At 38.4% G+C, this 17,240-nt stretch overlaps 1 protein-coding gene across 1 annotated transcript in view; it reads left to right on the forward strand.

Annotated features, from left to right (window-relative positions):
- LOC135468252 (cyclic nucleotide-gated cation channel alpha-3-like) overlaps positions 1-16,880 on the forward strand; it is a 46,554-nt gene extending 29,674 nt beyond the window's left edge. Inside the window, 21 exon segments of the mRNA XM_064746398.1 lie at positions 127-204; positions 1,066-1,173; positions 3,002-3,107; positions 3,407-3,439; positions 4,345-4,426; positions 5,180-5,211; positions 5,214-5,278; positions 5,692-5,756; positions 6,152-6,230; positions 6,793-6,911; positions 8,206-8,298; positions 8,959-9,055; positions 10,205-10,313; positions 11,488-11,525; positions 12,398-12,507; positions 13,050-13,119; positions 13,284-13,339; positions 13,682-13,854; positions 14,110-14,168; positions 14,595-14,630; positions 15,164-16,880. Of these exon segments, the coding sequence (XP_064602468.1) occupies positions 127-204; positions 1,066-1,173; positions 3,002-3,107; positions 3,407-3,439; positions 4,345-4,426; positions 5,180-5,211; positions 5,214-5,278; positions 5,692-5,756; positions 6,152-6,230; positions 6,793-6,911; positions 8,206-8,298; positions 8,959-9,055; positions 10,205-10,313; positions 11,488-11,525; positions 12,398-12,507; positions 13,050-13,119; positions 13,284-13,339; positions 13,682-13,854; positions 14,110-14,168; positions 14,595-14,630; positions 15,164-15,931 (2,376 nt within the window). The 3' untranslated portion in view covers positions 15,932-16,880.
- Positions 16,881-17,240: the final 360 nt, after the last annotated feature.

Genomic DNA, 17,240 nt, shown 5'->3' on the forward strand with positions numbered 1-17,240 from the left:
TGTTTAGAGTAGATAAACATGGCTTATTAATTCCATAATGTTTCCAGCTTATTGACTTATTTAACTACTAATATGCTCGTTGTGATATGCCCTTTTCTATTCCAAATGAAATCATGATTATTTCAGGCTGTGAGCGCGATGGCTGCGATGTACAATTGTGGGATATTAATAGTACGTTTGGCCTTTCCTGAACTCAGAGAAGGGGTAAGTATGTCTGAAGAAAACTAGAAGAAATAGGATCTCTGTTTCGAAAAGACATTCGTATGCCAGCCCTCTACCAAATAAACGTTCCAACGTCAGTAATCGCAAGACCATTTTCCAAACGACGTCTAACATAAACCATCAACGAACTAAGAAAGGATACAAAGTACGAAATTCCGATGGAATTATGCAAAGAGAAGCAGTCGACAGTTTTCAGTGACCTTGAAAAGACGTAAGGAATGTTCTAAGCCAATCAGTGAAATCAGTATTCAAATCGTGTACCATGCTAGTAAAGATGGAAAAAGACTGATTGTACCAGGAAATGTACGTGATAGAAATTTGCAGCCTAAAGTCTAAGTGTATTGCACGTGGCCATTTGAACTGTTCCAGAGCAGACTGGTTTTCATTAAGCCCCACCCCACTCCCTCACAGCACCACACTGCAATATCCACCCTCTTTTACCACCATCCAGTTTTGAGTTTAAAACAGATGCATTTTCAAACTTTTGTACAATGTCCCCGTGGCCGTCCATCTAAACACCACACATTGCCCCATGACGATCCACAAATACATTACATAATATCTGTAATATATAATTTATTTTTCTTTCAAATGTTACTGAAACCCAAACTAACGCTTTGTGTTTTATACCTTTCTGTCAGATTCATTGTTTCCATGACGTTTTGTTCTCCATTCCGCGCACAGGTACAATACTTATTCCAACCTATATTTATTCTTAGTTGGCATTAATACTTAAAAATATTTCACTTTATCAACACGCGTCCACATTTTCGTATGTTGGAAGGTTTTGTTACTTGTTTTCAATGTGTTAACAACCTATATGATTCTGTCTTTTCTTTACAGACGTCGTATCAATCACTATTTACCTTTTGTGATTATCTGAGTGATGTGATTTACCTTATTGATATTGGAGTACACCTGAGAACGGGTTACCTGGAGGATGGTATAATGGTAGGAACAAAAAACATGTAAACTGAAGAAAGTGTAATAAAATACATGACAGCCCTTGAAGTTTCTTTCCCTGTGATAATTGTAAGCTAAATTCCTAATAGTGTTAATATGGTGACGTTTTGGTTAGTATACAAACTACCTTTGCACTTCATAGGGAAATCGTTTGACAGCTGACTGTTTTCAGATAATGTATCAGTGTGAGTAGACATTCCTACATTGTTATCCAGATTTAAACACTTTTCCCTGTGTAGTGACTAGTTGAAACATAAATGCACGTAAGATGATATCTCTATTTATATTAAGAAATGATTCAGTATACTAGTACATAAACATGTTTATATAGCTTCACATATTTGCGTAAACGGAATCAAACAGTACTATGTGGGAGATATAGAAAGGTATGATCGTTTGGATAGATGGTGGCCCTGTTCTAGCATCTTGGCCTGGAAACAAGGAAACCCCTTTGCGCTTCGGCAATATTTGTTTTTTGATTTTGCGATTGTCCGGTACAACTGAGCTGCATGAAATGGTAAGACCTCGTGTGTTAACTGCCATGTCGGCTAAGGTTTCATATTGTGTGCAATACAGGGTGTTCACTAACGATAATTATTACACCTTATGTAAAGTCCTCTTCCCTTCAGTGGACAAGACCATGTCACGTGTGGTTCATCAATTCCTGTTGTTGGTTCTACTGACGTCTTTCCCGCGACAATTGCAATGTACCACGTTAAAGCTTGATTCATCACTTGTATTTCTGATCGCGGGTCGAGATGTCCCCGCTCGTATTGCGTTAGGGATGTTGCCTTCCTCTGTATAAGTACATTCCGTCTGGAAGGTCAACGGGAATAGACACGTGGCATGTCAGGTCTAAGACCATTCTGTGTGAGAAAGCTTCAGCATGTTGTTGTCATTCAGTGTAATAAAAGCACTATCGCATGTTGCAAAGTAGAACATTGGGATTTGCTGTTTGTCACCAGTTGTTGCACGAATAGATCCGACAAATCGCGATGGTTCACTCTGCAACGATTGTGACGCTTAATCCGCCTGATCTTTGAAAGCAGGTAAGCTCGGCACGTGAACTATGGCATTCTGATTATGATCTTAATTACTTTCAGCAGTTCAAATGTTTGTATAATTACAGATTTGCCTGATTGGGTAAACATACCATGATGTTTGCCTGCTTCTTGAACTATAATGTGCTCCCTTTGACTGACATTCAAGTGTAAGCGATGCACGGTATTAGCAGACCGATATACTCGTGATGAGGGACATTACTCTGAATGAAGTCTTATCGTGTCCAGCCAACCGCAATATTTGTGGGATCGCAAATACGAGAGAAGGCAAAGAGCGAGATCTCAGGAGCGCAGTGTCGTCTTTAGCTACATTATTTGTCAAGATTGGTGTGATTTGCCTGTGTCTGATCCTCGGTGAAAAGTCTTGTGGCATGAACGTCCGCCATTGCAATAACTATAACACAGTGCTCCTCCTGTGACGTCTGGTGACGAAATACGCGATTTTTGGAATAATCGACACAGCACATGCATGTGTCCTTAAGATAGATCAGTCCGAAGAACGGTTTTGAAGAAAATCGAAGGAAATCGATCCTACCGCTGTCATTCTTTCCTTCCTTTATAGTGAGATAAAACAAGGAAGATCTAATTGGTGTGGAAAGCCATGTGGTGCTAATGATAAATCTGGAAAGCATTTATCTTTGTCTTCTGGGTTCAACCTATGTTTTATTTAATCCCCGTTTCATTATTATGGTCTGTAATATCTGAACCAATAGCAAACTTTTTCTTTTGATTCAAGTTTGGCTTTCCATTCACAGGTGTTGGATCCCGAAAAACTGAAGCAAAACTACATACAAAAGAAGGACTTTAAACTGGCTGTCTTGTCACTGGTCCCTGTTGGGAGTGCTGTCGTTGTTCTAAGTAGTAAGCAGTTATTAGTAGATTTAGATGTACTCCAACAATATCCCTTTAGCAATACAAAGTTATAGTAATTATGTTTTGATATAATGTTGTTTCCTTACTTCATGCAGGCTGGCTATTTATTGCATGTGTGATTAAATTTAACTTTATTTAAAGTTAAATGATTGAAAACATTTTTGGTACTTGAATTATAGGTAACTTTTGGAAGTGGTGTATATGGAATAAATCAAAACACGTTTCATCTGTTTCTTGTCATTTTCCACAAATTTGTACTAAGTTTCAACCTTCAATTCTCCCCATAGGAATCGGTAGCGTATTTGGTATAAGAGTCGTAGGTAAGTTGAACCTATTTAGACTCTGATACAACATATTGAATTTTGCAATTCTCCACTTCCTTTGCCTTCGTATAACTGTGGAGTTTGCTTTATATCAATAACATGGCTAAGAATGGTTGACCTTCTGACCCCTGTGGCATGCGTCGTCTTATTTTGAATTAGCATCTCCAAAAATGGTCATTATATCCTCGGGTTGGACCCCCCCCCCCCCCCCGGGCTGGTTGCGACCGTCCAGCCCTTTACTAACAAGATCACGGGTTCGAACCCACCTCTCGCTGTTGGGCCTTCTGCTTTAAATCAGAAGATTTTTCAGATACGAGGCGAATGTCGGTACTCCGGGCACTCCGATTTCCTGCATTCATAAACCAGACCGATGTCATATATCTAAAAAAATTCCTAGGAACGCCTTTTAACACCACTCAAAATAAATAAATAAATAAATAAATAAATAAATAAATACTTTCTCGGGCAAACATATGTAATCAATATTCGTGTTAATTAAAATGCTTTAAATCTTCGTTGGAGTCATGCTGTGAGATTTAATAGCAATTTTTGATTCATTTTTTTTTTTTTTTCATTTTTGAGGTCGGATGTATAGTGTGCTTTTCATGTGGCAACGGTTGATAGCAAGTGTGCTAACATATGTAGGATATTGTATTTTAATACTTCGCAAGTATTAAACTTTTCTATAATCAAGTCAGTGTTCAGGCTTTAGATGTGACTATTTGCTTCATGAACTCCACCAATGTCTTCGCAGGCATTATGTGATAAAAATTGTTGACGTCATTTGACTAGAATCGGATCCTTCTACGCAAATGAAGATCAAAATCACATTGCCACGAAAGCGCTGCCAATGTTAACCTCACACAGCACCCTTAACACTGATATTTGTTCTGTTGTTACAGATCAAGTCTACAGCCCAATAACACGAATCCACCGTCTTCTCAAATATCATGTTGTGCCAAAATTCTTTGAAATAACTGACAGGTACGTTGTAGCTAATTTGTTTATTTCTGTAACGTCTATGTAGATCAAACAATCTACACTTTGTGAGGAATCTATATAACTGGATAGCAAGAGCTACTATCTATCAAGACTAATGGTGTTCAAGTATTTTGACAACGTTGATTTGTTTCTGTCGTCTACTTATTTTTACACTTTTATATCATGATAAGTTATAGATCTGAAGCGAATTTAAAGAATTTAAACAGCAAACTTATATCTCTTTTGAACTCAGCATGTGCATCGATTTGCTGGATGGCACTTTTGTGAAGAGTACTTCGGTGTTTCGCGAAATTATGGCTGATTAGGCTTTTTATGAGTGTTTTTCACTGTGAGCTGAAGCATGATTCCTGTTATGGCCGTTGGGTTTCTCGTGACTTCATGAAGTTTTCAAAGAATTATGGCTCTTTTGAACTTGGACAGTATGGATCTGTATTTATGACTGTTTTTGCCAAGCTTCATAGAATAAAGGCAACATACATGCATTATCAGAGCTGAAAGTTGGTATACTGCATGATATACCGCAATTAGTTACAAAGGTATTAGTTTCCTACACCTGGTTGATTTTACAAACGATCCACATTACCATATTGTTTTCTTTTCCTACTATCTTATTCCTGATTGTATACCAAAGAGCCAACGGCTAACATGTATTACTATAGTGGAATACTTGTGGAATGCATGCTCTTGATTGTTGACGTTGATAATCTGTATAATCTTGATTTGATCCTGTTACAGTCAAACCAGTAATCCGAATGTAGTCCGGGCTTTCAACTATCCCTGTATCTGTGGATAGTTATTCACTGGATTGGATGCTTTTATTACATGGTATCTGAGGTAAGTGGTTTTATCCAGTATTTGACTTCTTCCAGTCATTCCTTGTTATTTCCATCTTTCAGACTAAAAATCTCAAACCTTAATTGAAAAATTCCACCACCCACTAAGGTAACCGCAGTCGTAAAAAAATTGAGTACACTGTTAAAGATTATTATCAGAAATAAAGAGCACTAAACTTTCTTGGCCCTATTCAGTTGAAATTTATTCCATATCTCTGTTGGCATTCGTATTAGCCTTTTGTCGCTTATGTCAGATACTGTTAGCGTTGGTTGTTAGATGAGATCCAGCTGTTCTTGTATTTAATAGGATATCTTTCTTATTGAATCATTTCATTTTTAAAGAATTTGTGAATGTCAGGGTGTTTTCTGTACAGGTGTCGCTGAATGTATGAATGTCATTGATTTATTTGATAGTACGAAGGGCTGGGCAGCACAGAGTGGGTTTACCCGAGCAGTCCGGATAGTCAAAGATTGTCACGGTATGCCAAAACTTAACATTACTATGTAACTTTATTTACTGGATTGGTATTTTACGCCGCACTCGAGGATATTTCACTTATAAGAAGGCGGCCAACATTATGGTGAGAGAAAACCGGGCAGAGCCCGGGGGGAAAACCACGATCATCCGCAGGTAGCTGAAGACCTTTTCACGTACGCCCTGAGAGGCTATGTACCATTTCGTTTTGCAAATATATTTGAATAAATGTTAATAATATGTGAGTATTTGAAGGTGATCAAATGGAGCGTAATAAACATGCGATGATTATTGGCATTCTAACGAACGCATCCAAACATCTCTACGACGTTATCGCATATACGAAGAAAAAACAATGTTAATACTTTCAGGTTTAATGAGTGTGATAATTATTTGCAGAAAATACATATTGTGCTTTTATTGGTCCATGATGACATTAACAACTATTGGTGAACGCCAGCCACCGGAAAGCGATATCGTAAGTATTCACTTTTTACCAGTACCCTTTTTCGTACATAATGCCACTGCTACTTGAGCAGTAAGTATGTCGTTATATGTACGTGCTGGGGGTTTGTTACATTCATTAGTTATATTTTCGATTTGGGATAAAATTCTTATAAATTACTGGTTGTTATTGATGTTGATTAGTTTGGATGGTGGCTTCAGTCTAGTGAAGACTGTGTTATCATTAGAGCGCATGTTTTATCATATCACAACTTGTTGTGATGTTGCGCTATACTAGGTGATTCTCTGAATACAAGGCTTTCAAAAATTCCTGATCAAAACTTGCATGTGTAATTTAACTTTTGTATAGCAAGGGTTTAAAAGATGTTAAGCAGGGATTTAGTCTCTGGAGACATGAAATCTGCTTTCTTGTGACGTGCGATAAGCCTCAGCATGAGCTTAGGATAGCTTCTTTTTTTTTTTGTTTTGTTTTTTTTTTTCCTTTTTTTCTTTGTTTGTTTGACACATGAAGTAATTCCGTCCCTGAGTCAGTAAGGGTGTGGATAAATGCTTAAACTTTGTCCGCATTTCTACAGGAATACATCTTTACCGGTTTGACCTTTCTGATCGGGGTGTTCGTATTTGCTGCTGTGGTTGGAAATGTCGGTGATGTGATCAGCAACATGAACGCCGCCAGACAGGATTACGTTGCAAGGTATTGTCATTCAGCCTGCACGTGTTCATTAATGTTTTAAAGTAACGCTGAAATCTGGGAAACATTGATTACAAGTGGAGTTGGCTGACACACAGTTGACATTCGTATCTGATGACACAGAAGTCGTGATATACGGTCACTGGATATACCTTGACCTCAGCCAAGGTTTATTCTGACAATCTTTGAACGTGAGCGTTTAGCATGTCCATAACAACATGCACTGAGTTGCAATTAGGCCTGTATGTACAAGCTTACAATCAATATGACAGCATAAATATGAGGCAATACAGCAAATCTGGACAACCGGATGGGCTGAGTTTAATTCGTTTGTATGCTAACAATACAGACCATTGGTACACGTGGAGTGAAATGCCATATCAGCTCATGTAAGAAACTTGACTTGTCGGGAAGAACTCTCTGGTTTGCACGAAAACTCGGGTCGAGATGTAGTTCATATTTTGTAACAACATTGAAAATATGCATCAAATAGGAAATGCTTCCGAATTCGTACATATATTTCACTACCGTCACACTAGCCGCACAAGGATATGTGTAATTACATGTAGATAACACAGAAACACGAGAAAACGAGAACACTTAAAAAAACACAGCGACCAAAATGTGATAATGTTGGAATGTACGTTTTGCCAAACGGTGCCTCCTGTTACAAATGATGCCGGATTCTTCTAAGACAGTGAACGGGACGTTTGCTCGCGCTCCTACCCGATCAGAATGTCGAGCAAGGTGTAAAATGTTTAAAACAAGTTCCAAACTCTTGACGGATTCTTGAAAGACTTTGTTGTTGTGAGGTTTAACATACATGACATAAGGTATAAAGTTGACAGTTAAGGGAAACTGCAAATAAGGGATTTGTAAATGGGGAAGCACGTAGGCGTATACATGTGTATGGTCGGTTAAAGTCCGATCAGAGCTCCTGACTGAGTTTTTGTAAAAATCTTGATGAGGCTTAATTCTCTTTTAGACATAAGCTCTTTTTGTATTATTTTTTACTTTGTGGTGTTCTTGTTATCCTATCTGTTCAAGCTGACATTTACTCCAGTGATTTGTACTGGCTCATTCTAGTTATTGTGCACGAATAGCTAACTTTTTGGGCATATAAAGTAGTTACAAAGGCTGAAAGAGAAAATGGAGCCTACACAGTCACACTCTGATGAGACAATTTGAAGAAAGAGACTGACTTGTTGTATGTCGAAAATTTCATTGCTATGTCATTGTCCTGCAAAAGATGTATGGATGGAACTTTATGGTATAATTCATTTATTTCTCTTTTCAGGATGGACCAAATCAAATTTTACATGAATCACAGAAATGTGCCAACCTTTTTGCAAAACCGAGTTAAGAGATGGGCCAATTATTCCTGGACTAGGTAAGTGAGATAGTATTTCAGTGAAAAAAAAAAGATCGTAAAAAATGCTTTTATTTTTTGTCGCGATATTTGATCAAGGTTTGAGAAATAAAAGCAGCTGAACCAGTAGAACTGTGAATATACTTCCGTAAATTTTGTATGACGTGTTTATGACATCCCATAACGAATCACGACAATTTTTGATACAATGCATTCGATAGGCTGATAAACTTCGATTCTGTTTCCTGTAGAGAAAGTGAAAAAATACGTTCTGTGCTCTTATCCAGTATTTATCTAGCAAATTCCGTAAGCTGAATATCGTATCCAAGAATCTTTAGTTTTCCATCCAAAAAAAATTGAGAAAGCAATTAGTATTGAAAGGTAGTATTTTGCAACCAAGACGCAGCTGCTGGAAGGAGGTTTGAAGGCACAAAATGCTCAAGAAACACAATATATATTCTGTTTGGCAGTCGTAGATCACCATACTTATATATACATGTGTAGTATTAATTAAACAGAAAACTTATCTTTGCTTGACTTCTCATTATGGGATTGAGTCGATGTGTTGACATCTCGTATTCCCGACTGACTAATCCCGAGCTGCTCAGCTCCATTGCCTGTCTAGCTGTTGGTCTTCTAGAACCATCGGCTTCTAACATGAGAATCGATGCCTTGTTCCAGAACGCAGGCTATTGATGAAGCGAGTTTGTTAGAAATGCTGCCAGAGAGGATCCGAACTGAGATAGCCATCCACACCAACCTGGACACGCTGAAGAAAGTATGCACTTAACCTCGCCTGTTGTCTTGAAGTTTATCAGTTGTTAAATGTATTACACAAAACAATTTTTGATATAACCAATTTTCTTTTTATCGGTATTGTTTAATCCTTATAATTAAGAATAAAAAAATTATCGTGATATTTATCATCAATAACTGTGGTAATGAAAGAAAAATGATGTCAAAACCAGTTTTGTAGACTAGGATCCTGGCCAATTCTTGGTCTTCCATTGTCTTATTCCTGTCACAAATGGGAATGATCAGGAATGATTTTATTTGACATTTTCATTACCGGATGTCTATCTTACATGTCTGATTTAGATTCAGATTGCACATTAATGCCACAGGGACGTATTTCATTAATATGGTAATTACTATGGATACAGAAATTTGCGCCTGCTATATTAGTCTGGTGCCAGGACAGGCATTTTATTCCTCGAATGATGCGGTGCAGAAAATTCCCGGGATCAGATGTCTCGTACAACTTTTTATGCCCTTGTAGCGCTGTTTTTTTAAACAACACTTAAATCGCTATTCTTCTAACATGGAAAGTATTGATTTCTTGTCCCGAAGCCAAATGTGCTTTACACATTCTTGATACTGCATTACGTGACGGTATCGAAATTCCATGCAGGTCTGACATTCAACGCTATACATTTAGTCCAGCTTTCTCTTACCTGTTTCCCCTTCACTGAGATGCTAAATGTACAGATGTTACTGACGTCAGATCCTGTGTTTATGATACATATAAATTGAAAGTCTTCGTTTGTAAATAGTTTTGACTACGACAAAACCAAATCATATATACCCACAGAAATGTGCACTGTAAGAAACGGGACGATATTCTGAGCATTAATGTTGTTTCTAGATCCATACGTCAACTCTGAATTTCACATATCGTCCCTCCACAATTTAACAAGACCATTGTCCGTGGCGACATATAGTCAGGGGAAATTTCTGGAAACCGTAGCGAGGTGTAGTAATTTGGGCCTGCCTGTCTGTCCATCCGCCTGTCACGCTTTGATTTCCCTGCAATATCAGCCCCAAACATTGTACAATTTTGATAAAATTTTGTGTGTGCAGGGTTATTGTGTGTAACCTCAGATAAAGTTCGAAAACTTGACCTGACAGTACATTTTACTTGTTATAGGTACAGATATTCGAGGAATGTGAGGAAGGTTTGTTACAAGAACTCGTCCTCAAGCTCCGTCCACAGATTTTCTCTCCACGGGATTATATCTGCCGAATCGGAGAAATTGGTGAGAAAACTTACTATAAATAAAATATAACTTGAATGTTGCTAGCAAATGTGTCCCTCTTAAACGGTAGATGCAGTGCCCATTTCACAAGGGGATTTCGGGCTTTAGCCTTAAATTGTAATCGAAATTAATATCTTAAATAGATGTGGCAAACGTATAAAATTTTGACCGGTAATTCGGTGCTATTGTAGTACAATTTCAGCCATGTTAGATATATATATATATTTTTTTTTTTGGATTGGTGTTTTACGCCGTACTCAAGAATATTTCACTTATACCACCGCGGCCAGCATTATGGTGGGTGGAAACCCACGACCATCCGCAGGTAGCTGAAAGACCTTCCCACATAGGGCCGCAGCCATGTTAGAGCATCCAGCTTCAAATACATTGTGTTGCGAAGAAGATAACGGTTTTGGACGTTGGCCCGAAATGGCTTTGTAAAACAGGCCGCTGAGTTCAGTCATGAGTCTAGGCAAACCGTTATGTTCTAATATTGGCAATCCTAATCCATGCCAACAGGCCACGTAATGGTGGACGAGGTGTATAACTACTAGTGGGATATTGTAAACATATATGTATCCGGTATGTTTGACATGACACTCCAAGGAGGAGGCACGATAAATATCAAACTATTGAGGTGGAAATTCAAACAGTGGCATTACAAAAAAAATAGCTATGATGCATGGAAAAACGAGGTGTTATATTTAATGATGGAAATGCCAAGCCGTTTTCTCCAGAGCGCAACACCTAAATTATGAAATCATCCGAGGTGGAAATGTAAACAGTGAAATTCAAACTGAACCTATAATGCAATGAGATATCATATGTTATCACGGAGAAAGAAATGCAAACATGACCCTATTAGCACGGGAACTCTTTATGAACACTTTCTGTTTTGTCTCGTGGAGTTTCCTGAGTACATGTGTGTGTAAATGATCATCGCCGTATTCCTAGGCTTTTTATCACAGATATTTGCCCAGAAAACATACGACAGATGTATCAGATATTTTGTTATAATATTTTAAGATCGCCTCCGACTGGTGTATAAATTATGTATTAGTGTATGGTACTTTTGTCCCAATCAGAACCTGTTCTGCATAAAGGTAAAAGTAGGCCATATTTTCACACCTATTTCTATATGATTTGCTCAGAAATATTTTTCTTTCCTTTTCAGGGAGAGAAATGTACATAATAAACCATGGAAAAGTGGAGGTGAGGGGATTAGTTTATTGTCATAATGGTTTGACCGCCTCTCTACAAAGCCGTGTATAGGTATTCAACTTTGACCCTTGGTTATGTAGACTAGTGAAAGGCCAGCATTTCTTTCCATCCCTTAAAACATTTGTCCTGTTTGGTCTTTGTAATACCAGCCGATGTTTTGAATGCTTTTTTTTGCATCTCTTTTTTCGATCTAATTTTTTAGTTAGTAACACTACGTAATCACGAGAATTCGTTGTCCCAGATTCCCAATCGTATTCAAGTTCATGCCTCTTTCTCTGGTGACCTTAATGGTTGATTTATGCTGTTCTTTATGGTCGAAGTATTATTGGGATCCAAGTCTTTCTGGATTCAAACTAACACTGGCTAAGCTGTGATGTTTCTGTATTCCACAAAGTACTTTTCTATAAATGTGTTAGCAAAGTTTAGACTTTTCTCATTTATACAGACAGAGTTACTCATCTGCATTCACCAATGAAAAACCGGGGCCTCCTTGGCTCAGTTGGTTAGCTCGCTAGCACAGCGTAATGACCCAGGAGTCTCTCACCAGTGTGGTCGCTGTGAGTTCAAGTTCAGCTCATGCTGGCTTCCTCTCCGGCCGTAAGTGGGAAGGTCTCCCAGCAACCTGCAGATGGTCGTGGGTTTCCCCCGGGCTCTGCCCGGTTTCCTCCCACCATAATGCTGGCCGCCTTCGTATAAGTGAAATATTCTTGAGTACGGCGTAAAACACCAATCAAAATAAATAAACAAATAAATAAACCAATGAAAAACCCAGGTTATATGGCATGTGTGGATCGTGTGGTCATTAGTAACAATGTTAAAAGTATATCATGCTCGTAGTACACGTACCATATCTTGTCTTCTAGATTTTAGTTAAAAACCCAGCCACTGGTGATAAGATGGTCGTAGCAACTTTAATGGCGGGGAACTACTTTGGAGAAATCAGTCTGCTGAAGCTTGACGCTGGTCAAAACAGGTAAGTACTCACGTGATGCCGAAACCAACATTTTGGCGTGATCAGATTTAATGTCGGAATAAGACACCAGACATCGTCCAAATTATAATGTTAGACCGAAAAGATCAAAGCTATAGAGGGTTCACCTTGAGTAGGCCATATATTGTTATGTTTCTGTGTCACTAGGGCAAAATGGCTCAGTTTAAAGAGCGTCCGCGTCGGGAGCGGTAGGTCCAGGTCAATACTGGTAGGGTCACACCTAAGACTTTAAAAGAGGAAGTTGTAGCTTCCTCGCTTGACGTTAAGGGGATAGTGCAGCGACTGGTTGACCCGTATCAGTATCATGGCTAGGGCGGAGCGTCTTGCTTGCCTTTGGTAAGGCGTCTCAGTGAAGCAGCACTATATAAAAGAGCGGTGGAAATTCGTCCTGCAACAAGGAGGTACATTACACGTACGTGTACTCTAAGGACTTCTTTGTCGTCATATGACTGAAAAATAAGTACGACGTTAAACCCTAACCACCCACTCACTAGGACAAAATGAAAAATGCTTTTCTTTCGCAGGCGAACAGCTGACGTTAGATCGGTGGGTTACTCTGAACTACTTTGTCTCTCTCGGAAGGACTTAATAACCGTAAGTAAATTTACCTAAAGTGTTTTTTATCTGTAAAGTTAACAGCTATCTTCAGACTAAGGTGATCGAATGTAACAATATTGACAGTGAACACGACAACATTCAGGTTTATACCTTCCACATCATGTATTTCACATTTAAGCTTTCGTGTTTTTTTTTCTAAGGCCCTCGTTGAGTATCCAGACGCCAAAGTCATCCTGGAGAAAAAGGCTCATGAAAGGTAAAGCTCAAAGATCAAAAGGCCAACATAAGCTTCACTGCTTTATAGACAGCAGATTTTATTCTGTTCTATATTCAGCAGAACCATAGAGCTGAAAAGTGAACGGCTTATATTGAATATGTATATATCACTGTCTTCTTCATTTTACCTGTGTTGGCTAAATAGGCCTGTTTGCGTACACATGCTCGTAGAGTTATTTCCCTGTTTTTTAGCAAAGGATCCATAACTTCGTTTTTCAGTTACACCAATTCATTTAGATTTCTGTTTCAATCAAAATTTTATTCAAATTGAAAGAAAATCATTTCCTTAGAGTACGCTTCTGCTGGCCTTGTCTTTCCTAAGGATGCAAATGAACAAGCAAGTGAGGCGAAAAAGCGGACCGGATGTAGAATCTGAGGAGGAAAACGTTCAACGGACAGCTCCAAAATCATCACGTGCCTTGGCAATTAACCAGAAGAGTAGATTGGCTGACGTCATACGTTCCACTACGTTTCAAAATTTAATATCAAAGCGAGGTGGGTAGTAACATATGTTGACTTATTTTGTCAAATTTAAATATTGTTTCTTTTGTGTATATATTTTGTGTAGGATTTTGATTTCTAAATTTGTAAATAATATATTCATTCTGTTATCACATGTTTATGGTGGTAGTCATCCCGTGAGGTGTGAAATTAGATGAAAATGGATGGAGCCAAGCTACCAACGATACATAAACATTATGCATGCATACACTCTTATACATCTTATAACCCAAGCCGTTTCATTAACAGGTAAAGAGATGACAGAGTTAAAGGATCTAATCAATGAGCTGAAAGCCTTCGATAGTCAGGTAAATTCATGTCGTGTTCGTCACTGTTGTTAAAATCACCCACTGTTTGGATCACGGGATGCATATATTTTCTGATATAACAAATGCTTGCTACCGTCTTAACAGAACTGTACTATTAATTTGTACAGTTCTGTTTTGTGATGAACAGTTCTGTTTTGTGAGGGTGGGGGGATAATCAGACGGTCATTCCTGAGCCGGTCTGAGCACTGAGGAAGCAGACTGGAATCCAACCTTTGCTTTAATTCCCGTCACTCGGGTTTCATCCATCGATAAACCTTACCATTGTCTTCTGAATAAATGAAATCAGGAATGCTGGTTATATTTACCTTGCAGTCATCTTTTCATGACTGTATACATGATCCGTTACAGCAGATTTAAAGTTGAACAGATAATTTCATAGATTTATATACCTTTTGATCGTTACAGGCAACAAAACTCAGGATACAGCAGCTCTCGGAAAAGGTATAGTTTATTTCCTTGGAGTGGATTGAATAGCACTTATACATTTCATACTCACGAATTAGGCTTGTAATCGATAACAGAATATCTCACTGCTGTGGATGACATGGTAATAGTAGACTCTCCCACTTTCGTTGTGTATGGGGCTTTGGCAGAGGACGCTCACATGGTCGTTTACCTCGTCTAACCTTCATTGACCTCTTACATCGGTTTGGTGTGCGTATCTGTGCGTCAGACGCGCGAAAGTTGGTCAGTAACTTTGCCAGAGGTTGGTAGTTTACCCTGGGCACTCTTGTGTCGTCCATCCTTAAAGCTGGCCACAGTCCAGTTGAAAAATTCTCGAATATGACATTAAACAACAATCAAAAAAAATGGAATAAAAAGATCGGGGACTACAAACATTTGGTTGGTTAACTTATTAAGGTGTCGTATAACATCAGAAGTCAAAAAGCAAGCGTTACCGTACTAACGACACTCCGTTATTTGTTTTAACAATTATTTAATTGCAACAATGTTTTACATTTTGTTCACGCCAGTGTGAAAGCCTTATGGGTCAGTTACGAACCAGAGACACAGAATTGCAGCAGGCCATTAAGAGAATTGCAGAGTTGGAGCAAGTCATCCTTGGACCGGCCAAGAGAAAATGGATGTCAGTGGAGCTCAATGGTGTAAAGGTTTCAGACGTAAGGGAAGAGGACAGTGAAGATGCGGACATGCAAGATTTTGCGTTAGATATTTTTCAGCAACCATCCGAGCGAAACGAAAACTGTGTGCACTTGGGATCTCGCAATCTCGCGGGAACCAACGGTAATACGCATCCTTCCAATGGACAGTTGCGTCCTTCTAATGGACTGTCTCAAAGCTGTCATCTAGTATGTACCGGTCCGTCACAACCTGCGAACGCCACTCAGTCACAACGTGTGACCGACCGGTTACAAACTGCAAATGGTCAATCACAATTTGTGAATAACCAGTCAAAACCTGCGAACGTCCATTCACAGCTTGAGAACGTCAAGTCACAACCGGCGAATAGCCGGATGGAAAGTCTCACCAATGAAACACAGAACAATGGAACAGCTTCAGTTGTCCCAGAAATAAACCATAATTGTGAGCGGACAGTGTCTAACGATTCAGAGGACACAAATTTAACGGATGTCTTCGGTAATGGAGACGAGATCGACTTAAGCGATGCTTTGTTTGCAATGATGTCAATGGGTGAGAGCCAATCTTTGAGCGATGTGTCTAACAGTAACTCTGAATCTAATGCAAGCAGTGATGTAGACAGTGACGCAATGGATTTGTGACCAATCACGTGTGATCTTCAGACTTTTTTTTCATATATGGGGGTATCTTCATGGACGCAAGTTCAAGCCATGAAAAATGTTTTGATACTCTCATTCAGTGTCAGCTTATGTCCAAACTCCAAAAATTGGATTGCTGCATGGAAGAATCCACTGGCACTACATTTATGTGTGCCATACCCTCACGTGATGAATGTATCCATCATAACCATATTTTTTTTTTCTCGTAAAACACATTTTTGTTTGTTATGTAATGCAGGCTGTCGTAAAGGTAGATTTGGGGCGAAATATTGTGAATTGTATTCAAATTAGCAAATGTGGAAATATTTTTCCATTTACTGAACTCGGAGAGCATAAAGATAGTAAAATATTGCGTGAAACGCAATTGAAATAATATCAGTAGAAAAGTATTGGTTTGTACAACGCAATACTTAAATGCTCATTGTTATTTCTTTTTGACCACATTCTTATCCATGGATAAATTTTTTAAAGCGAGGAATGTTTCATCATACATTGAACTGAAACACCATAATTACTTTATTTTGGCATGGTCCCGTTTTATGACAGTATTTCTATTATATGTGTTTTCATATTTGTTTCGAACTTCCAACATTCCTTGTATTATTTTTCTGAGGTGGACTGTTATAGCCCTACTCTGTGTTCTAGTCCAGTGGTGTTAAATACTCAGAGATTGTTAGAGTATCACCGATATGTATACTTACACAATTGTGAGATGTTTGGATGTGTTGATAACGCTACTTACAACATGAATATTGTTAATATCTCAAACTGTTACAGAAAATCTGATAAAATTTTTAATCAAATACGATATACTTGCCTCTCTTTACCGTATTTAACGTTTGATTTGTGACGGGATAACAGCGACGCTTAATACGTTGTAGTATCTTTTGAACAATGTTAAGGAGAATTCTGACTATAAAATAGTCATTCTTAGCGTTATGAGAGTTAGGAGTTATGAGACTCCTCATAATAAACTTTGTAATAATCATTCGGCTATATTTGATTTGTTACAGACAAAAGTCGTATATATGTTGGCCAAATAAAACGGTTTCTCAATAACACTGTAATTATTAGACATGCTGCTCCAGGAGAATCTACTTACGTTATGAAATGTAGTACAAAATTTTAATTCATGTTCTAAAAAACTTTTGATGAGCCAGGATAGTGTCTCTTTATGTATAGTGCACTCGCATGTTCTACACTTTCAGCTCGTTCCCCACTTTATATTCCATATAAATTGGTTACCTGTCACACAGAATGACATCATTATGAGGTCTGGGAAAATGTAGCA

This window comes from Liolophura sinensis, chromosome 6 (assembly GCF_032854445.1).
Source record: "Liolophura sinensis isolate JHLJ2023 chromosome 6, CUHK_Ljap_v2, whole genome shotgun sequence".
Classification (NCBI taxonomy): Eukaryota; Metazoa; Mollusca; class Polyplacophora; order Chitonida; family Chitonidae; genus Liolophura; species Liolophura sinensis.